Source organism: Athene cunicularia (assembly GCF_003259725.1).
Source record: "Athene cunicularia isolate RWA chromosome 26 unlocalized genomic scaffold, athCun1 chr26_part2, whole genome shotgun sequence".
Taxonomy (NCBI): Eukaryota; Metazoa; Chordata; class Aves; order Strigiformes; family Strigidae; genus Athene; species Athene cunicularia.
The window spans coordinates 2690154-2712270 of NW_020799137.1; the positions used below are offsets into that span (position 1 = coordinate 2690154).

The following is a 22117-nucleotide window of genomic DNA, read 5'->3' on the forward strand; positions in this document are numbered from 1 at the left end:
AAAGCATTCTCCTCCAGTTACACCTTGTAACTCAGCAAGGGAGTTGTCCTTAACACAGGGACTTCTGTCCAACTCCCCTTGCTCATTTGACACCCAAGCAGAGACACAGGACTGGTCCTGACTTCTTCACCCAACGCCTGCTGCAGGTTTCACCAACAGGAGGAACTACCAGCACCTAATGGGAACTGGAGCCCCTTTCTGGGTCCAGACTGTCTGCTTCCCAGGGAGGATTCACTTAAGAGATTCCCTGCCAGCAGCCTGATGATTCCAGATACAAAGCACTTCCCCAAACTCCTAACACTGAGCTCCAACCGCCCTGCCTCATTGAATTTCTTTCCCTATATATCAATCATCAGCAAGATTTGTTTCATGCCCTTGGATTAGGGGAATGAAGCTCTTATTGCAGCTGTTTTTGCTCAAGCTCCTCAACCTTAAAATTAGCACGGGCATATGCTAGCCTCTAACTTTCATATCGAAAAGGCTCCCCATGCTACATCATGCCAGAACTTGTGAAGTGAGGAGCATGCAAAACTCTCTCCCATGGCATAGAAGGCCAGAGAAGGAAAGAAAACTGGCCTTTAGGGTTCTACTTTAGAGGTGCAAAACTGCAGTAAAACTGAAACAAAAGCCTCACACAGCGAGGTACTGCATGCGAGGTACAGTGTGCTCCCATATCAGTCTCATCAAGCTCAGACAATTTGGGCAGTTCATCCTCCAAAAGTTACTTGAACTTGTGCCCTTTTGTGCTCCCTTCCCTACTCCCCTTTTAAGAAAGGGCAAGAAAACACTGTCGTAGTTGCTTAAAGAGATCACTAATGTGACTCTGCACAGAAGCTTCTAAATACATCATGACAGCAGAGATGTAGGCTTGGGCCCAGGACTGACCCAAGGGGCCTGTCCTCCAGCCATGAGGAAACCAAGGGAGGGCATGTAGGCTGCGATTCTGCACTTAACACTCATCTCACAGCAAAACAAGAGGTTTCTGTCCCCTCCAACCTTTGTCTGCGATAGCATGTGTCCTCACAGATTCCCAATAGTGATATCCATCCCACTGCTGCTCTAGCCATACTCTGGCTCTCAAAGATCTTTTAAGTCTCTGCAGCGTGTTTTGTTTATCATTGCCTCATTTCAGATCTCTGTTTTAGAGAACTATCATACATCTGGTTGAGCCACTATCACCATAAAGAAAAACTCTAGCAGGATGAAGGGCAAAGTAGGGACTTCAGTGATGTCCCTGCTCATTGCAGGGGGATTGGACTAGATGACCTTTAAAGGTCCCTTCCAACCCAAACTATTCTATGATTAAAGCTGGGCTTCCTATGGAAGCAGCACAGCAGAACCTCAAGAAATATTAGTTTTTAACAACTATCAGAAGGAACCAAGTGAGTCCTACCTGCAGGTGGTTACTGCTGACAGCACTTGTGGAGGACTCTCCTGAGAAGCCAGCCAGACATCAAAACTCAGAAGTATTTTCCGTATTCTTCCTCCATCAGATCCCTCTGAACGCAGCAGGAGTTGTACAGTCTCCTCCTGGTCAGTTCCCCTCTCTTGGCCTATTTACAAATCCCGTTACAGTCTGAATGCCCTGACTTCATGCACGCGATTGCACGTAGTTTCCTTACCAAAGGGGATGGGAAAGCATTTGGCTCAAACCACTTCTGATACTTTGCCCAAAACGTTAGGCCAACTTTTCCCAGTGCTCCAGCATGTGACAGCAAACTGCTGTAACATACACAAAAGGCAACCAAAGCCAGGCGGATAATACCACATTCATCTAGTCACTGGATACAAGACAACTTGCAGCAAGAAGAACAAAGGCAGCTATCACATATGAAAGGCACCATTAAAACCAGCGTGCCTGAAATTCAGCCTTTCAGCTGCCCTGAAAAGCCCTTCTCAATGGCCTGCAAGAATTAAGAGTCCTTCTCTTCTGACCAAAGGCTCCTCCAGAACTCAAGTAACATCTAGAAGTCCGGCCTCTCAGATCGAGGGCCAAGAAGCAATTCAAAGCCATGCTTCAGCCTGCTCCTTGTCTTGGGATTGAGCTGCTGCCTTTGATGCTCCAGGACCCTTCTGATCCAGAGGTGGGAAAATTCTCCAACACCCCAATTAAGGCTTCATTCCCTCACTCGGCCCTTGTTTAACTTTTTGCCAAAACAACTCTGCTACTGCCTAAATGCATCTTCTCCCCCTGCCATCAGCATATACCTTGCATTTCATACTCAGCTATGTCTGCTTCCACAGGCCCTTCTGGCATCTGACCCCAGCTACCGCAAAAGCCAGAAACATTTCCTTTTGTTCCCAGGGTAATAAAGCAGATTTCAAAGCTGATGCAGAGCAGTTATGAAACTCTCATGCAGAAAGAAGCAACCTGTAATGCTGTGACAAAGCAAGGATGAACAACACAACAGAAAAATAGTCAGTGCTAGAAGTAGTTGGTGCCTCAAGTCCCCAAGAGGACAAGCACCAGGTGAAAGATGACATGGGGTCCTGTCACAGCTCGGCTGCTCCTGAAGGCTAGGGAGAGCTGCCAGCTGGGGACGCTGCCACACGTGCAGTCGTGCCACAGGGATCACTCCAAGATGTTTTGGAAAACAGCTGGTACCCTCTGGAGAAGGGGGACAAACAACCGTGCCCCTTTCTGCAGGTCCACCATGAAGAGCAATGGAAGATGGCTCTGGCAAGCTTATGGCAGGCAAGAGATGAGAAATACATCTGCTGGGCCCCTTCCCCCTCAGAGCAGCTCTTCAACCTCCACCAGATCAAAGGCTCCATCGCATTAATCACGGAGCTAATTGCATTTAGAAGAGCGGCCATGTCCTGGAAGATGAGAAAACTCAACTGTATCCTTGTATTTCTCCCACTGCAACAGTGGGAAGGGCTCTAGGTTTGTTACAAACACAGTAACACTCTCCACAGACTGCAAAGCCTGAAGTCACAGTTCCCATCTTTCTAGCTGTACATTAAAGAGAGGACTCTGCTCTGGATCCTTAACAGGCTATAAAGATGCTTCCTGCAACCTCTCCATGAACTGGGGCTTAGATGGCCTGCAGCACCCATGTCTTCAGGTGTTCAGGGGAAGAGATTTGCATCACCAACCATCAGATACATTACTTGGAGATTTTATTTTAACCTGACACAACTACACCACACCTTCCCTTCTACTAATTAAGCCTAGACACAGTAGCCAGAGGAAGGAGCAAAGCAGTCCAGCATAGCTTGCACTTGAATCACCAGCAATAGCTGCACACTGAAAAGATACCCTGAAAGTTTCTGGTTCAGTGGCTGTTGCCCAAGGACTGTTCCTGGCCAAGACTGCGAAGTGCCAACCTGAAAAGCATCCTAACTTTGCCTCCAGCAGCAAGTGGCTTTGGCAAATGCTGGTGGGAAAACAATGGCCTCTTGTGCCCCCCTATACAAGCTAGGAGAGCGGCAGGACTCAAGGAATGAAAGCTATCATGCTGCAAGAAGGGGGGAAAAAAAAAAAGCTGCAGGTTTTACAGGACAGTCAACAAGGCATCACATCCAGTCCTCATTATCCTAAAAGTGAGATGGTTTCCAGGTTTGGAGTCCAAATTAAATCCTTCCAAATTCCTGCTCAGGAGTTTTGAATAAAGCAAGAGATGGTTTTCCTCTAAACAAATTTTGTTGTTGTTAAAGGAAAGCCAAAAAGCCCAGAAATAGCCAAACACAGGAGATAAAGTGTTCCCAGATCCTTTGTAAAGCAGAAAAGTCCCTCTGGGAGAAGAGAGACTAGTTTGATACTTAATGTGGCTATATAGTGGATTTTCAGTGAGTTCTAGAAATGGGTTTGCTCTACACATGTGTGTTTTCCTCCTTTGTTCGTTAACATCTCGAATTAGCTTTAATACACAGCAAGATGTTGACTTTAAGACCAGGATAGCAGGGCCAATCATCTGCTGATATGAACATGCAACGCCAGCAGGTCTTCAAATTCAGCTGGATGGAGAACACGGCTCATTTAAAAGCTTGCATTGCTTCATCTCACTTGTAACAACATGGCACAGGCTTCGCCCCTCTGCTTTTACTGACCGTGCACTAGATTTGCTTATTTTCTAAGTTAACAGAGCAGGTCCTCACAATCTCTTCGTTGTCAAAACAGCAGAGTTGCCCTTCCTCCACGTACATTTTGTACAGGAACATTCAGATCTCTCCTTTATAAAAGTGAAGATTACCAGGAAACAAAACAATTGCAATCCAGCCACCACACCCAACAGAGTTTAATTGTCTCAGTTACTCTCTGCCCTCTGTATTTCCCTTACATGCATCTAAGCAAACAGCTCTGCTTTTTGGATGGTCACTTACCTTTTGTTTTCCTGTCCACTGCAACTGGCTTTTTAGTTTCTGCTGTAAGCAACAACTCGTAAGGGTGTTCCTCTTCCTCAGCTCCACTTCCTCTGCTCTTTCCTCGTGCAACAGAGGCCTAATAAAAAACAGCATAATGTAGTGCTCCGCAAAGCAATGCTATTTATCCCAGCAATAAAGCACAAGGCCTCTATGCCATGGTTTAGGCAAGGAATTGGCAGAGGCAACACCTTCGCTGTGGAGCGTGATCCAAAACGTCCTTTTTCCTCCGCCTCCCCTCAAAAAGAACCACCCAAACCCCCTTTATTTTCTAGTATTTAATGTTGCTGACAGCTTTCTAGCACTGACCAACTGATGCACTGTGCAAGGTCTGCAGACAGCCTGGAGGGGGGAAAAGAGCTGAGACCGTTATTCCTGTTCATCCCCACTCAGACTTACTGTTGCTATTGGAATTTGCATCGTCATTCACTATTTAGTTCCTGACCCTATTAGGACATGGTTGGGAAAAAAAAAAAAAAAAAAAAAAAAAAGCCCAAATCCCTGCCACCTTCTCAGAAGCTTCAGATCTAGCATTTCTAACTTCAGGATGCACTGCATATTTAGGACTAAAGAGCTCTCAGGCCAACACTGTATAAACCCAGTTTAACCTCAGGATATGCAGCAGCAATTGTGCTCATTTGAATCCCAAAAAGCTTCTGATTAGAGCTTGTTTGTAATATTGGCAGAGCCTCCAAGCAAGCTGCTCTGGAAAGCCACCATCCATGTGCAGGGATTTGGTCTTGCTGCAGACTCCCACATTTTGGTCTACCTCAAGCCAAGAATGAGAGGCATTCAACATCCCCAGAGAGCCGCATGTGCCGTCCCAGTGCTAATGGGGCTGAACTGGGCTTCAAGGCACCCTGCCTGCGTGGTCAGTTGCCTTTCAGCACCATCTCCTGGCCAGACCCTGGCAGGCTGACACAGCCCTGGCGCAGGAGCCGTGAGTGCCTACTGCAGCCCAGTCAACCGTGGTGGGGTCAAAGCCAAGCCAGAGAGCAAGAGAACCCGACCTGCTGCCAAGACTGGGAAGAACAGGTCTGAACAAAACATCCCCTCAGGGAGGGCTCTCGCACTGCTCACAGACTCCTCGAACTGCCACTGTCTAGACAGCAGACGAAGCACCACCTCCACTTTCTTCCCCAAAGTGACAGCATCGGCGTTCCTTCAAGGGCAAATAGGTACCTACCTGACTGCAGTCGAGTCAGGACCTCTGGAAGCTCAGGGGTTGTTGGGGGAGACACCCGGGAGTCAGCAGCACAGACAGGATTCCTACATCTGTGTACTGCTTCTGCATAAACCCAGCTGGCTTTTAAATCTACTTTTTCAATGGGAGGAAACGGGCTACGTCCGGTGAAGAAAGTATTTATTCTACCTGCTTTGAGCATGAGCCGTCAGGCAGATCTCCTCAGGTGAAGGAGCTCATAACAAGCAAATTAAGGAAAAAAAACTTCTGACCAGATGGTGGCACAAAAACATCAGACCATAACAGTAGGTAACAGGCTCTTGCCAGAGATCTTGGAAAAATACTGCACAGCAGCAGCCTGTGATAACAGTTGTATTCTGGACCTCAAGCCAGGCATTAGTGTACTCCTAAGACTCCCGCGGATGACGATTACTGTGCTGTCCTCTCCAAAACGCACCGAACACATGCAAAGAAGTAGCGCCCTACCAGCAAACAGTTCCCAGCTTCTGCTTTCTAAAACTTTTGTGCGTGCATTTCTAGGCCTATTTACACTTTATTTTCTCCATCTCTCATCCTTCCAAGCTTCAAATAGAATTTCAGGTTCAAAATTGCTCAAAATGAAGACCATTGTTGCTGAAGAACTGTGCTTGCTCTGTAGGCTCTACAACCAGGAATAACACAATCAAATAAAACTTTCTTCCAGCTCATCTTTCATTTATTTCTATGTGTTGGGTTAACATGTATAAATATTCACTACTAGCAAAGGCCAAAAATAAGATGTTGTTAAAAAGCACGCTCTTTCAAGTGTACTTAATCCACAGCAGCGGACTTTGAAAGATTCTGAAAGGGTAACTCACCTCATCTCTCCCTCCTCCCCCTCCAGAACTGCAGACCAAGCTGCTAGAACAACCATGGCGCCTCGGCTTTTGTCTGCACTTCCCTTTCAGAAATGAGTAGTAAACAAACCAAACTGAAGTTTAATTTGACAATGCAGACTCTTATTCATCTACAAGCCCAGAAGGTTTCTGCAGATAGTGAAAGAAGGCACTCAAGCACCTCCAAACAATCAGCTCTTTTGCCTGTTTGTACTAATGTTTTTCCATGATGAAAGTGAAAAGTTTCTCCTTTACGCACATCTGTTTCGCCTGATAGCCCCATCTTGGCAATGGAATAAAAAGACTACTTTAGAAACTAGAGTTTGGCCCAACCCCAGAATATTCAATGACTAACTGTCCTGGCTCTAATGCAAGAGCAGGTCTGGAGGATGGCGGATCAGGATGCTGCTCCAAGACGTTTCCAGCATTCCCTAAGCGTATTCCTGTTCACGCCCGTCCAACCCAGGGAGAACATGTTCTGAGATGATAAATAATGAGCAAGAGTCAGAAAAGCAGAGCACCCCAGAAGCAGAAAGCAAAGAAAAAGAATCAGACCCCAAAGTGCCTTATTGGTACGTATAGAAGGTCACTTCCAGGCAGTGACACACGCTGTAAGGCCTGTCAATGAAACTGGTGGCAAATCAAGATCTCCCCAGCAAGTCACTTTGCATACAAGTCTATTTGCAGACAAAATTTCCTTTAATGGATCATGTTTCCGAAGCTGTTAATGGCAGGACAACACAGCAGGTGTTTTATAATTAAATATGGCAAGACAACTCAGCAGGAGCAGTCAACGCACGCTTCCCTCCCTCGTGTTTATTGTCGTAAACAAGTTCTGCTCTCCAATTACGCTGTGACCTGCTACCCAGCTCTCCTCCGCCACGGGACTGGTTATCACACCCTGCAAAGTCACTTTAAGAGCAGCGTAAAGATCAGCCCACAATTTCACATTTCAGTTTTACTGTTTATGCACGGTTTGGAGCTTTATTCTCTCTCTCTACAGTCAGTTCTATTAAAGAAAATAAGGTTTACTCGTGTCGCGTGTAGATTTGACACACATCAGAAAACAGATCACGTTTATGCCTTGTAGGAACTTCACCAGATCAACACATTCAAAGCCAAGTGTCTGGTGAACTGGAGTCTGTTCTGACAGCTAGAGGCAGCACACACTCCACTTGTTTTACATACAAACCTACGGCATTTGGAAAAGCAAGGAAATCCACAAGATTTGTTTGCGCTCTGAAGATTTTCCTGGGTGTCAGCAGAAGTTGCAAAAACAGATTTGTGGTTTCACACCCCCCCCACACATGGGTCTCCCAGAGAGCCCTCACATCTGAGGTTCACAGGCTGGTGAATAAAAGAGCAATAGAAAGCCCAGGAGCAACAGTGCAGAACAGGAGAGCTTTAGCTTCATCAAAACGCAGCTCACAGGCATTGACCTCTCCAGAAGACAGCTGTAACATCTGCTGGGCCAGGTTCTTGGCCGAATTCAAGCCCCTGACCCTTGTCCAAGGCAGCGGGACCCACAAGCCCACGCATCCCCTTCACGGCTGGAGGTTAAGAGGAAGCAGGAAGCCACGGCCCTTTGGGTTTCAGTCTCAAGTGAAGAGGCATTTGGTGGGATCATTGCAAGTAGGCAACAGTACACATCGTAACGTGATGCAGAAAAAACTCTTCCTAAGGGAATTCTCAGCCAAGAATAGGAAAGTAAGGCTGAAGGTCAACACAGAGGTGCCCTGGAACAAACGCGCGAAGGAAGTTCCCATGGCAAGTGACAGCAGCAATGCTGGAGGGACACTACTTCAGAGCCACAACCCCACTTGCAGGGGAGGTAGGATCATACTTGGCTCCTTCCAGATTATTAAAACTGATCTTTAAATGCCACTCCTACAAAAAAAACCCAGATCAAGCCCCACATACCTCACAGGAAGCACCGTGGCCTATCTTCTTCTCCACGTGCTGCTGCTGCTCCTCCTCTTCATCGGGCGGTGGCTTGGCAGGCGGGGGTGGACGTTCTCTCTAGGGTTTAGAAGACCACTGTCAACAGCGTTGTGTTAAAGCATACCCCCCTCTGCTTCCACCAAGGCGAAGTCCACACTGCTGTGAATGCAGCACGGTAAGGACCTCCTCAGATTAAACTAGGTGAAGGCAAAGTTCAGTCCTAACAGCACAGAGCTTTGCAATGGTTGCTGCCTTTCCTCCTCCTCCTCTCCAGCAGGACACCTATCTGGGCAGAGCACCCTTCCTGAGGTCCTGGGGCTGGACTGCCATGGGAACAGACCACCCGCTCCTGCTCGGGGGCAGTGAGGCTGCACAGGGCCAGCTCGGACCCACGTGAGCACAACTGTGCTTTCGGGAGAATAAAACTGCTCTGGTGGAAGTGGTGTTTGCACAGGTTTATTGCTTCCTTACTTAAACCAGTTCGTTCAGACCCAGACTGGTAATCTCAATGGCACAGCTTTCCCAGTGAAGGTCAGTAATGAGCTCATGCGAATGGGTAGAAAGGGAAGACTCATCGCTTGTGTCTTAATGAAACAGTAACAAGAATAAGTGATTCCAGAGGCACCTTTTATAGTGAAAAACCCTAGAGATCAAGAAACAATGCTGCACTGCATTCCTCAAATACCCCAAGATTGCCTGTGGGCTGTAAGAGCAGCGCTGCCTCCTCTCCATGCAGAGCTGAACACAGCTCTGGGTCATCTCCTGCCCTGCAACGGCTCCATCTAATGGCAAAGGGAAAGATGGCAGAGGCGAACCCCTCGCTCCAAAACCTCAAGGAAGACTTGGGAGAAGCTCTGGCAAGCTCCTGGAGCACGTCCCCTCTTTCTTCGCCCTTTTCACTGCAGTTCAGCCTCTCATCTTTTCTTACTTGTGACAGAGCTGAGCTGATTTCTCATCAGACACTATTAACACAGGACAGCACACGGATGGATACGCCAGCAAGATTTAGTAAGTAACAGAATAGTGCCCTGCGTGCCCTGAAGAGAGATCTGGCTGAAACACCAGTTTTCTAAACTTTTTGTCTCGTTTCACTGTATTTGCTAATAGCAGAGGAAAAAGGATGCACCTCTTTGGAGAGAGGAATCATGGTTACAGTACCACCAGCAGTTTAATTGTTCATTGCCGCTTTGCGCCTTTTGTCCAAAAATACATCCACAGAGTAGGCTTTTGTAGAATCAACCTGAAAACAAACCCTGAAGCTGAGGCAGCATGCTGCAAGGCCAGACCCCATCCGCCCCATAGCAGCACTGCCACTGCCTGCAACTAACAGAAGGTGAGGAAGACTTCTTTGGAGACAGTTCCAGGAGCTTTGCATTGACTTATAAAGCCTTGAGTACCCTCTACAGATTTCTGCAAGTAATACACACCAAAAAAAAAAAAAGTTTCCGCTGCCAATTAGTTTCCAACAGGATATTCTTAAAGATAATTTATTGAGAGTCTTCTCTTGGGCAATGCAGGGAGCAAGAGAGATAAGAAAAATGCTCCACATGCAAGTTCCCAAAGCTTTCTTCTAGACAAGAGGTTAGCCCTTCAGCTAAGTGCAATGTCCTGATGAACCAAAATTCACAGGCACCAGTGCAACAGCCAGCAAACAGAAGGATACACCAGGTGAAAGTCAGGCACGTGGAAGTGGCTACTTGTGTTCACGAGAGAGGTTATGTAAACACGCCCGTGAAAAAGGAGAGGAACCTGCCTGCTCTAACCAACATCAGGGATGGGTTTAAAGATTTCCTCAAGCTGGGGGATTGGCAGCTGGCAAAATCATGAAAACAGAGTAAGTTACCTGTCTTTCTAAGGCAAGCAGAGACAAGCACACAGAGCTACATACAGGCCTGACTCCTGCTGCTTTGAGACCAGTTGATTCTGCTTCCTTATTCACAGACTCTCGATCTGAAGATCTCCCGCTGGCAAGGCTGTCCAGGGAGTGGCAGGACGTTGCATTGTATAAAGCTTCATAGGGGCTCTCCTCTTCTGGGTTCACATCAAAATCTATGATCAGTTCTGTCACTGCTTTCTCCACATCACCTGTGAGAGGAAGAGACACGCGAGTACATCACGTGGGGCTTCTGCTCCTGGGAAGGCAGCACTTGTAGGGAGAAGAGCGCTAGGGACTGCTGTGCTGTGTGGAAGCCTACCCTGAGATATTCGGCACACAGGGTCAGTGGCTGGAACAAGCGGTGCTTGAACAGTCTTCTCTGCAGCTTTGGCACTTTTCTTCCCAGTCGTGTAATCTGCAATGAAGTGGGGTGACAGGGTCAGTTTATGTCAATCTAGTTCTACGTCCACTTCAGCATATGGTACCTCCTCCCTCGTGGATGGAAGGTCAACTGTCAGCTTATTTAGTCTCCAAAAAATAACCAAAGTACATTATTAAAATTTGCAGCTCAGATCCCAAAAATAGAACCGGGCAGCCTCTATAATCACATGCACAAGGTTAAGGATGGTTCTTTGAACTTTTACAGTCTTTAATCACAAAGCTGCAAAGATGCTGTACGGACCCAACATCATGGAGCAGATTACTTCACGTTGTAGACATGAGCTACATCACTAAGCAGAGATGTACTTTGGTCTTCTGGAGTCATAAGACAAGAGAAACCAATTCTAGCTGGGGTCCCCTAAGCACAGGCAAAGCTAGAAACATTAAACTCACGTAAATCAAGTCAGGCAGCAACATCTCACACAGCCAGCTCGCCCACAGGAGCAAACTAACACCATTTACCTGCAAGAACTTCAGTTTTAAAGCCCATCTTTGTCTTCAATTTCAGAATAGAGATAATACCTATCAGCCTCAGAGGCAAAGCTTAATTAAAAGTCTGCAAAGTGCTTTGAACCTGTAAAGCTCTCAAATACTTAGCATGAATAATGTACACCAGTTGCATATGCTTCTGATCTTTCTCTCCACAGCTGAGAGGAAATTGAGACAGCGTAATTACAAGGTATGAATTGAGCTAAGATGCCACATTTCATACCCTAACTTGGACAAACACAAGAGGCCCAAGCTCCTTTATAAACCACAAGTAATCAAGGCCATTTCTGTAAATCTCCTCTGCAAAATCCATGCCCAAGCCTCACAACGAAGTGAGGAGTAGGATCTAAGGCTATTTGCCTACAAAAACACATAAAGGATAGTTAATCCAAAACCATTTCTAAATCTGTTACTTTACATTCTGCAAGCAGATTTAGGCTATCCTTAATTTTAATTAACTTCTAAAGTGAGTTAAACAAAGCTCAATTAAGCCCATTTAAACTGTAAAAGTCATGCCACACTCCTTCAGCAAAGAAGCTAATCCCCCTAAATCCCCCCAAGACATCCCCCTGCAAAGATCTGGTCTGGAGACAGTTCACCCAAGCATTTAAGCATCATTCCTTCCAACACCTGTGAGATTCTCATCAAGGGACCTGACCTGAAGCTGCTTTGCTTTCAGCACTTTCCAGGACTAGAGAACAAAGCCCTGTACTTGCACTGGGCACAATTAGCACCCCAGACTTTTCTCTCCTGCCTACACACAGAGCTACACCACTCACCTTCGATAAGAGCTGCTATGTGTTGGCTTTTCTGAGAAGGAAGTTCCCTCACAATATCCAGAGCTGTCAGGCCTCTGTTGTCCTTTATGTTCACATCAATACCTATGGCAATATGTGTAGAGAAGGTAAAAGCAAGAATATTTTCTATGTGCAAATTCATGTCTTTCATCAAGTCAGATCTTATATTTGTAATCATCACTGGGGGGGTGTGGGGTGTGTGTGTGCTAAAAAATGCTGCAGAGGCGCAGACCTAAAGCTGAACACCAAGAGATAACCTCTCCTCTCTCTGAGGAACCTTGATAGCTGGTTGGAGAAACATGCTGCCACTCTAAAGGGGTTTCCTCAAGCTCTGGGTGAAGGGATCGTCAAGTTATTGCTTCAGAAGGGGATCGCTCTCTCACCTGCAGCCAGCAATATTTGCACCACATCTGTCTTGCCAAACAAAGCAGCTTCGTGCAAAGCACTGCCTTTTTCAGTCTGCAAATTAAATGGAAAAACAGGAAAACAGCATGAAGCTAGACAGTGGGGAATGGTGATGGAGGTAAGTTTTAAAAGGTTACAGAAGCAGTAAATATACAGCATAATAAATAATTTATTAAGCCATAAATATACAAAATGTGGGCAACACGATCTCCAGCTGAGGACAGACTATCAGTATTATTACAGTGCCGAGCGTTTGGAATGGAAAATGGGGATGGGCTTTTCAGAGAGACATGCGGGCCCGGGTTAGAGACCAAGAGAGGACTTTCTGCAGGTGAGCAAGAGGTCATGTCCTGAAAAGGAAAGACCATCGCATACAAGCTATTGCTGTGAAAACAGCGTATCCACAGGTGGCTTGACAGGAAGAGACACAGTTTGCCTCCATCACTATCAAAAGCTCACAGTACTGAAGGGCAGAATAGCTTAGGCAAAAGGTTTTCTCCCCCCCTCGCTACATGCCTGGGGCTCTCTGTCCCACTAACAAGCAGGTGTGAAGCATGCACAGCACCAGAATCCCTCTGAGCAGCTTCTCAGAGCAACCAAGAGCTGAACAAACAACCCAAAGCAAACCAAAGCCAGCGCTCAACTTTTATCAACAATCCCTCCGGGAGGAGGGTGAAGTGCAGCTCTCCGTGCCACGACAACACGGGTTCTCCACCCCCCAGCAATCAGAGCAACCCTCCAAACTCAGAAACACCAAATACCTGATAGTTGCTATCCATGCCAGCATCCAGGAGGACATGGACTACAGTTTTGTGACCATTCCTAGCCGCCAGGTGCAGGGGAGTGTGTTTCTTAGTGTTGCAGCTTAAAAGATTGGGGTGAGCGTTCAGGAGCATCTTCACGACTTCCAGCCTCCCGTAGAGCGCGGCCAGGTCCAGGGGAGTCTCAAACTTGTTATTGCGCATGGTGGGGTCGGTCAGCTCCTCCAGAAGGACCTTCACCACCTCTGTGTGGCCGTACTGGGCGGCGCAGTGCAGCGCCGTCTCGTTGTCGTTGTTCTGGGGGGGGGTCACAAACGCCAACGCGTCAAAACGGGGGAGAACAGAGCTGCGCCGTGCCTCGCTCAAACCATTGAAGTTTAAATGCAAAAACAAGACAAAAAAAAAAAAGCAGTCGGGAAGCAGAGCGCCCAGTTTGAAACAGAGCCTGGAGCAATGTTCTCACCATCTCACTAACCGTTTACCAGGCACAGCCAACCCCTCATGAACTCATCTACCGACCCACCCAGTAAAAGCTTCAAAACCAGCCAGAACAATAAGCTTTACTCAGATATGGGAAATCTGCTCTATGGGAAATAGGTGCTATATATATGGAATAGCTTGCTTCCACGGCACTGAGGTCAAAATCAAGGGACCACACTGCAGTTTAAGGGATTGCCGAGCTGCATCTGGTTCCCCATTAACTCTGCTAGCACCAAGGGAAAGCAGTCTGTTCTTTGTTGGCACCATCCCACACTCTGAGGTTCCACAAAACCAAAAGGCTGCAATATACCGTAGGCAAACTGCAGCATGAATTCTATCTCCTGGAGCTTAATTGTCATCATTTTAGATTTAAACTTCAATTGTTTCAAATCCTACTTATCCTGATTATTAACAATCATTCCACCTTTTCAATTCTGAAGCTCGCAAGCTGGCTGGTTAGAGAAAGGGTGCATTAAATGACATGCAATTTGTGAATTAGAAAGCACTGCAATTAGATCACTCCACTAACAAGCCAAGGTCTCAGGTCAACTGAGGGAAGAGATGTCCAAGCAACAAGAGAACACCTCCAAGTGAAAGCCAGACCCAATTAACTCATGCAGCATCTGTCAGGTTAAAAAAATCAGCAATGCAAAGCACTGAAAGACAAGCAACCTAACAGATTTCACTTGCAGGTGCAAAATAGGAACACTGCCACATTTAAGAGCCTTTTCTCAAATTAAATTCACCTCAAGTTTCTAGTTTTATTATTGTGTGTTATACACAGAGGGATTGCAGTTTAAGGAGTTTAGATTAAATATCTAACTTTTTAGATAAGTACTGACTTAGATAAATACTTATCTAACAATCTGACCCCCAAAAACTTCAGTACAAACTGTTACACACTTCAACTTTTGCTGAAAGAATCATGGTTGAATTTGTCATTTTAAGAACAGTTCCCATTAAAAAAAAACCAAAACAAAACAGAGAATGTGCTTGTCTTGATGAAATTGGGAATCCTCCGTTAGAAACCGAATTTGATCAAAATACCTTCCTTTTTGCTTTGAGAGCACACGCACTTTTGTGGACACCAGCTCATAGGAGCAGCCAGTATTTTGCACCGTTTCACAACCACGCTGCAGAACTTGCTCTGCTGTACAAGTACCTTAAGCCTATCAACGTGTTAGGTCATTCCAAGGATTACAGGAGTCATGCATGCGAACTCCCATTTGTTTTTATCTGGTATTTGCATCATTTTTCAGCCACGTGAAAAGCGTGAAGGAAGCAGGGAGTTCTGGAGAGGAGCTCTCTGCGGCTGCAACTTGTATAAAAGCAAAGACCAAGGAGGCAGGAAGGAGCAACAGCCACATGCAGAAGTGAGATATTTAAGGAGGTAAGGAGAGCACGGCATCACTGTTAGCACAGAAGTTCAAAGTCAGACAACAGGCTTTATACTCGGAGTGGCAGAGGCAGCCATGGTGAGGGAAGGCACATACAAGTGGACAGAAGTTACTGCAGAATACAGGTCTGCACATAAAATATACAAACGGACTGAGAAGGGGAGAGAATAGAGAACTACAGAGATCACGCCTAGCCATCAGCCTAAGCTGCTGGTCCCAAGGCATTTGAAAGGCTGGTAAATCACACTGTGCTTACTTGAGAGGGAATGGAACCCAGGTACCAGCAAGCCCAGGGCACGAGGTCCTCCGCCTGCCCCACAGCAAGGGGGAGGCTCGCTGCCAATTTGTGCAGAACAAATAGATAAACTCAGCTCCCTCTGGAGCAGCGGGTATCTGCCAAAGATCCATGGGGGTATGTACTGCTCACGCCACGCTAGCCCTGGCTACCAGGGATTTCCACTGCTAGGACTGTCCCTGTCTCATCCCTCCCTGGCATGGAGGCTGTATCCCTCAAGGGCACTTTAAAGCATGCAGCGACTCCAAACACCTGCCTGACGCCTCAAAATGGGAACACAACATCCTTTAATAACATAATTGTTGGAGAATTCCCCCATCTTCATTGCAATTTAGTTTAATTTTCCTTAGGCAGGTCAGGGCTCTGATGCTCAGGGTGAAATCCCCAGACTTTCCTCCTGCAAGAATGATCACCAGGTGGTAAACTCCCCTGAATCACTCCAGCAAGTCTTTCCCCACCACAGACTGTGTGTACTGGAAATTCCTGTTATTGCATAAGGCTTTATTGCTTCCATTTTGGGAGAGTTTTGAGCAGCCAAAAATACTAGAGCTGCGCCAGGCAAGGGACTTTGCCTCCCTTCCCCGCATCGCCTCTCCAAGCACGAACCAGAACGGAGCCTGCACAATGAGCACGAGCACTCAGACATACATATTTATCAGAGAGGGAAAAAGAAAATTTCTTTCCAGCAGCCAGAAGGCATATGGGTTCAACTTCCAAAACTTTTTAGAAAAATAGAGCACTCAACAGGGCCCAGGGGCTGCATTCTTGCAGGAATCTCAGCATCCCCCCAATGCACAGTTGGGAGTGAGAAGCTGGGCTTGCACGATGCCCGCCTACAGACCACAAAATAGGAACACGGGCAGAAATGCCTCTGCTTTCATATGGGCTCCATCAAATTTTCCAAGCCCTGGTAACTAGATACAGCATACTGTAGCCCTTATGCTCCTCATCACATGCTAAAATGGAGAAACTACAGTCCCTTAAAGTGTATCTGTCTGCAGGCCTGTTCCTAACACACTGTAAGAGGGCTTTGACTGAAGAAAGAGAGACTTGGTTTAAATAAGGGAAAGTCTTCACACTTTCTAACCTGCAAAGATTTGAACGGTCATATAAACTGCCAAGGGAGACTACAGAGCTGTCACTATCTGAGGTTTTTTTTAGAAGTTTCCAGGTAAACACTGGTCAGGAATGGTTTAGATAGACCTGATCCTGCCACAGGGCTGGGAAAAGAGGCTACATGACCCTTTGGGCCCATCCAACCTGTTTCTAAGGTTGTTTGAAGGCTTTTGTTCTGTGTGTGCATATCTAACAGAGCCCTGTTAAAAACCCGCTATTTGCTGATCCGAAAGCACAGAACAGGGATGTCCTGCTGGCATGCACTCCACAAAGTTTCAATTAAAGGCAGGCCGAAATGAAAGAGAAAAAAACATTAAACAAAATCCAAACTTCACCAGGAGGTGCCACCCAAGGCACATCACAACCTCGGGCACAATGCAGGCCAGAAGAGTTGGCTGGAGCTGCCTGGTCAGTTGTCCCATCTCCTTCCCTCCTGCAGCACGCGATTTCCAGCAGTGTCCCACACAGCACTGCCAGGAGCAGAGTAAGGATGAAGAGGCCTCATTCCTTCCTACAGGTGCCCAGCAATGCCAAACATTTCAGGAGGGGGGAAAAAAAAAAAAAAAAGATCCCCATATGTCCAACAAGCTTTCGGGAGCTCTGCGGGTGGGTTCGCTGCCCGGTTTCATTTGCAGACTCCAGATGGTAGGCTTCCACTTTTCTCAGCAGCCCATTTAGATTTATAGCACTTTAAACCCAATCTGCATGATTCATTTGCTTCCAATTAAAAAAAAAAAAGACCAGTGCACAAACCTGAGCTATGTGACAGCTTTTTCTACTTAGGCTCTGCTCAACTGGTTGGTTCCTTCATACAAATTAAATAACCCAATTCAAGATAGCAGGAGTGACTGAAGCAAAGTTGCTTGCTCCATCTCTTAACTCTGCTTCTATTATTTGCTTTTCAGAAGTCCTTCAGGCTATAACCGACTGCAGGGACCTCCTACTGAATAAAAGATGTTGAAAAGGAAGGGGCATAAAAAGAGAGAACTATTTCTTTAGTTTTTAGGACAGCAAGAAGCTCTCTTATCTATTCCTCAACAGGATATTAAATTGTAGTTCAGCCCTCTATAAATACTTTCCCCTTCTTCTAAATATCCCAAAACGTTTAGAAAACTGAAACATGTCGTTTCGATCATTTCTGTATGACATCCCATCCTGCATGGGAGCTGGAAGCACCAACTAAGCGAGGACTCTTACACTCTGCACCCAGAATTTTTGTGGTTCTCCCGCCTGCAGCCAGGCTACTGTGAAGGTTTGCACGTCAAGGTTCGCACAATGGGTACGATTCCACGTGCTCTTCATCAAACCTGGCCAGAAACTTGTAGAAAGCTGTTCAGAACTTGTGAGGAACCTAACAGATTGTGTAGGGATTCTATCTCTCTCCTTAAAACCAAGGCAAAGATTTAAAAAAAAGCTCGCCTTGTTCTTGAGAGCATTACAGCCATCTTGAAAACCGAACTGAGAGTTTAAAATAATGCACTTAAAAAGTAAAATCCAAATTATAATACTTCATAAGCAAAAATCCCCAAGAAAGTGAGCTCACGATATAGCTCATCTTTACATTCCCTCTTCATTCAACATTTTAACGGTGGAGTGTGTAAGGCTTTACTCTGTTACTGACAAGGCTTTAGAGAATTCCTTTCAGGCAACTGAACTGCTCACTATGATGTTTCTGCAGAAGACATTTGTTGCAAAATTTCCATCTGAATTTTTGTAAAAATCACCAATAGGGCTGAACTTCATGTAAATATATTTGTGCTTAAAGAGGTATGCACTAGAGTATTTCCCAAAATAGAAGCCTGCGAAAACCAAACCTAATTCCCAGTGGTTAGCAAGCTCAGGAACTGCGAATGTGTGTTTTTACAGCACTGCGGATCAAGCAGAGCGAAAGTTTTAACTAAACTTTGAGAGACAGAAATCTGCCATGAGTGGCTGGATCTAAAATAATTGGCTGGAAGCAACTGTGGCATGGTGGTTTACAGCAGAAGTATCTCATGATAAATCAGCAGACTATTATGCCATCGCTGGCTTGCAGCTTCACTATAAATAAAAATGAAAAATGGTGTCTGAGAAAACACCACCAGGAACTTTCTTATCTGCTTCCTCAATTGCTCAGCCTCGGTGCATCGTAAGTGCTGATGTCATGCCTTTTTGTAGCTCAAGAACAACTAAAAGCAAGAGAGGAGCAAAATAGGCAAGAAAACAGGAACAGAAGACTAGGGCTGAAGGGTCAGACGACACGACAGACTTAACATCAAAAAAAGAGAGACTGATGCAATAAGCAGGACATGAAGGACTTGGGAAGGGAGGCATGAACATTACTGCCTTCCCTTCTCCCCACCACCACCGAAAGAATTAACTGTCCATTCAAACGACACAGCATTATGCATTCTGTAGGAGAAAAGGCATGAAAATTCACTCCAAACAGCCCACAGAGAAAACGCATCCATGTTTAAGCAGGAAAAAAAAAAATTCCTTCTCTTTGCATTTATCAGCAACATTAGCACATGAAACAAAGCCTAAAGCATTTTAATTGAAATAACATTACCTTTTGGAAGTCATCCAGCCAAATCAAGCAAACTGACCATCACCGTGAGTCCTACAAGGCTAAGCAATGAAGGAGCCCCCAGGAAAGTAAGGAAAAGCTTCCCTTAAATTATGTTTCTATAACTGCTTTGAAGAAAGAAACCCACAGTAAATAAATGGTTGCATTTTACTTTTCCCCAAGCAGCTGCAAACTGAACAGGTATTATTGCAACTGGATGACATTGCACCTGGAAGCACACGAGTGCAGCTTGGAGTAATGATGCAGTGAAATGCTGACAGCAAAGTACACACCTTGGCATTGATATATGGGTCAAAGGGGCCGTACTTTTTGAGTTCTTTGATCTCAAGAGCATTCTACAAAAAGGAAGAGGAAAAAGAAAAAAAAAATGTGATCATGAAATGGGTGAGATATAGCAACAAAGCAATGGGTGACTCCCAAGGGGTGGAAATGACAGAACACAGCATCTTGTTCCAGTCAAAGCTATTAACAGCAGAAGCCATTCCAGCTGCTGATGCCTGTAACTTGAACCACCATGCATTTCATTTACAGGGCTCCAAACACAAGCAGCACAGGCTATTCGGCTGACTTCTCTCATTTAAAAAGGTTCCTACTAAACAGACATTAATGAAACATTACCTGGGAGAATTACGCTAAGCTTTTAATCTTTTGCAAAGGTTTCCCCTGTACCTGCCCTACTCGGAGCAGAACAGTTTACACTCAGGGCCCTCAGTCAATTCTTATCAGATTGATTGTGAACAGCTAACTACACTTCTCAAACCTATTTAAACAGACTGAATGCCTGTAGCTGTGCCTGAAGACATTAGTAACCACAGCCCCAAACTGGAAAACTATCAACAAAGACATTAAAACACACACTCATAGTTATTTCTGCCCAATTAAGGAGTGGTAGTGAGTAGCATTACCACCATATTTTCCATTTTGTGATGGTTTAGAAGCAACCATTTAGCCTTGGAGCAGCCTGATGCACCACGTTAGCCATCACGCTGAGGAACAGGAAACTTAAGCACGGCACTTCGGTCCCCACAAAGTATGGCTGGAAGCAGGACTAGGACTCCTAAGCCTGAGTCAGAAGGGAGTTTGCTACTCAGCTTCTGTAAAGTATATACCCAGATCAAAATTAAACAGCAGAAGCTCACAGTTCCCAGCTGCTCATCTGGACTTTGACAGGTTTTGCTAAACCTGAGCCATGAGTATCTGACCTACCTGTGAATCAACTTCTGAATGAATATACAATGTTAGCCTCGTGGTATTAAGGCAGACAAACTTATTTTGGTTTGCTCCTCTCCTCTTGGATGAAAGCCTGAGTGGTTTAGGAGCTGATTCACGGGGACATTGCATATTCCTGCCTCAGGAACAGGACAACTAAGGGCTACTGTAGCTTTAACCATCCAATTTGGATCTGTCACTGCATGTCTGCCCAAGCTCACTCAGCCATAAGTGGTTCAGTAAGACTGCTCAGCTGGCCTCACTCAGTAAACCAGTTCCCTTATAACAAAACTCTTAAACAAAAGAAATATTTGGGTCTTTCAGCAGCAGCAGTTCACAAGTTCCCCAGGAAACGTAAAGATACCGCTGACTTCCACAGGGGATTTACACAGAAGCCAGCCCTCCAAAGGGGACACAGCAGCCACTGCTCTCACACAAATCAATCCCTCTGCATCCTAACCCAAAAACTATCGGCTTGATAAAGGGAAGAAATCCACCAGATCTTTTTTCTTGCCTGATTGAGAAAATAATTCTTTAAGATTAAGCTAGGGATTTATCTGGGGGCAAGCAGGGTTCAAATTACCTTACAACTGACAAATTAGTTAACTGGAGCAAGTGCTAGAGACAAGCCAGGAGAGTAGCTCAGAGCGCATGGCCAAACAAAGACTAAACAAAGCTGCCTTGATTAGTTCCCAAAGAAGGGAGCCAATGTATCCTTTGACAGAACTAGAAACCTTCTCAGCTATCCACCAACTGAAAGGAAAAACTATGGGTTAGTTTCAGAAGCCCAGTATGAAAGCAGACCACTTCATAGGTGTTGAGTGGGTCTCATATTTATGTACATGTATATAAACATATATACTTTATTCATTCAACCACTAACTCAGAACTGGAGGTATTTGCTTTAGGCAGAGCCCTTCTTATCCCACTAGCAAGTAGGACTTTATAACAATTGCTGCTAGTTTGGGAAGAGTCAGGAGTCAGCTGAAGTAGGCTCCCTCCATCTAAGGGAGGCGATTCAACAACATATTAAAGAAAAATACGCAGACCTGCTCATTCACTTTAGTATGTGAAGGTCCCTGGTGGATGAGGAGCTTCACTATGTCTGCGTCTCCTTTCCACGCCGCCAGGTGAAGAGGGTAACAGCCTTTACAGTCTGCTACGTTGGTTAGGGCATCGTTCCTCAGCAGAACTTCCACCACATCCCTGCAAGAGAAGGAAACTTGAGTCCAGAAGATATTCAGTCTTCGTTCCACAGCTTACTTTCTGCAGTAAGTATTCTACAAAAAGTTAATTTCAGCAGGAGTATTTCAGGAATTCTCTTGAAATGTGGTTTTAAAGTGTTCCTATTAAATGCTGCCCAAGGGTGAGCATGTGTGTGTGAAAGCCATATTGCTGAGATGAGCTCAGGAAAGATCTGTGTTACCTTCACACTAATGGAGCTGAACAGGGACTGAAGTCACCCACAAGCTGCCCTGGTGAAAAGTGAATTGCACCAGCACGATGAAGATGAATAAAGATTTTAACTCTCTTCAATTTCTCAGTGTCTTAAGTAGCAATGAACAAAACAAAATTTACCACGCTGAAGACTGGAGTTACTTAAAAATGTAATATGCACAAAAGCAAGTTTTAAGTGGTGCAGGCACAGCAACACGTTGGACACCAGACAGACTGCAGAGGACTGTTACTGGAGAAGCCACCTTTAATATGTTCTTATATCTTACCCAAATTGCTTATGAATAGAAGGATGGTTGAAAACCTCAGTGTTTTGCCAAATTTTTAGAGATGTATGACCATACTGTGCAGCAGCCAATGCCTCTATGGCTTCACTGCACTGATGTTCTTCCCTTCTTGTCCTGAAGATGGTGTAGTGCTGCACCATCGCCACGTTTTCAGTAGAAACAGTGAAGACTGGTGAATG

The 22117-nt window shown here is 45.6% G+C and overlaps 1 protein-coding gene across 4 annotated transcripts in view; it reads right to left on the bottom strand.

Moving 5' to 3' along the window:
• Positions 1 to 21338, bottom strand: part of ANKS1A (ankyrin repeat and sterile alpha motif domain containing 1A) — an 81719-nt gene extending 60381 nt beyond the window's left edge. For 3 of the 4 annotated variants that reach the window (XR_003399990.1, XM_026864356.1, XM_026864355.1), the window contains exons 1-8: positions 21246 to 21338; positions 13134 to 13430; positions 12351 to 12426; positions 11950 to 12051; positions 10560 to 10655; positions 10253 to 10449; positions 8344 to 8442; positions 4327 to 4444 (exon numbers count right to left, since the gene is read on the bottom strand). Coding sequence is in view for 3 of the 4 variants with exons in the window: in XM_026864356.1 (XP_026720157.1) it covers positions 4327 to 4444; positions 8344 to 8442; positions 10253 to 10449; positions 10560 to 10655; positions 11950 to 12051; positions 12351 to 12426; positions 13134 to 13337 (892 nt within the window). In the remaining variant the exon portion in view is untranslated. Of the gene's footprint in view, positions 1 to 4326; positions 4445 to 8343; positions 8443 to 10252; positions 10450 to 10559; positions 10656 to 11949; positions 12052 to 12350; positions 12427 to 13133; positions 13431 to 18969; positions 19073 to 21245 lie in introns of those variants that run through there. The other variant, XM_026864354.1, reaches the window with a different exon arrangement.
• Between the last annotated feature and the right edge of the window lie 779 nt (positions 21339 to 22117).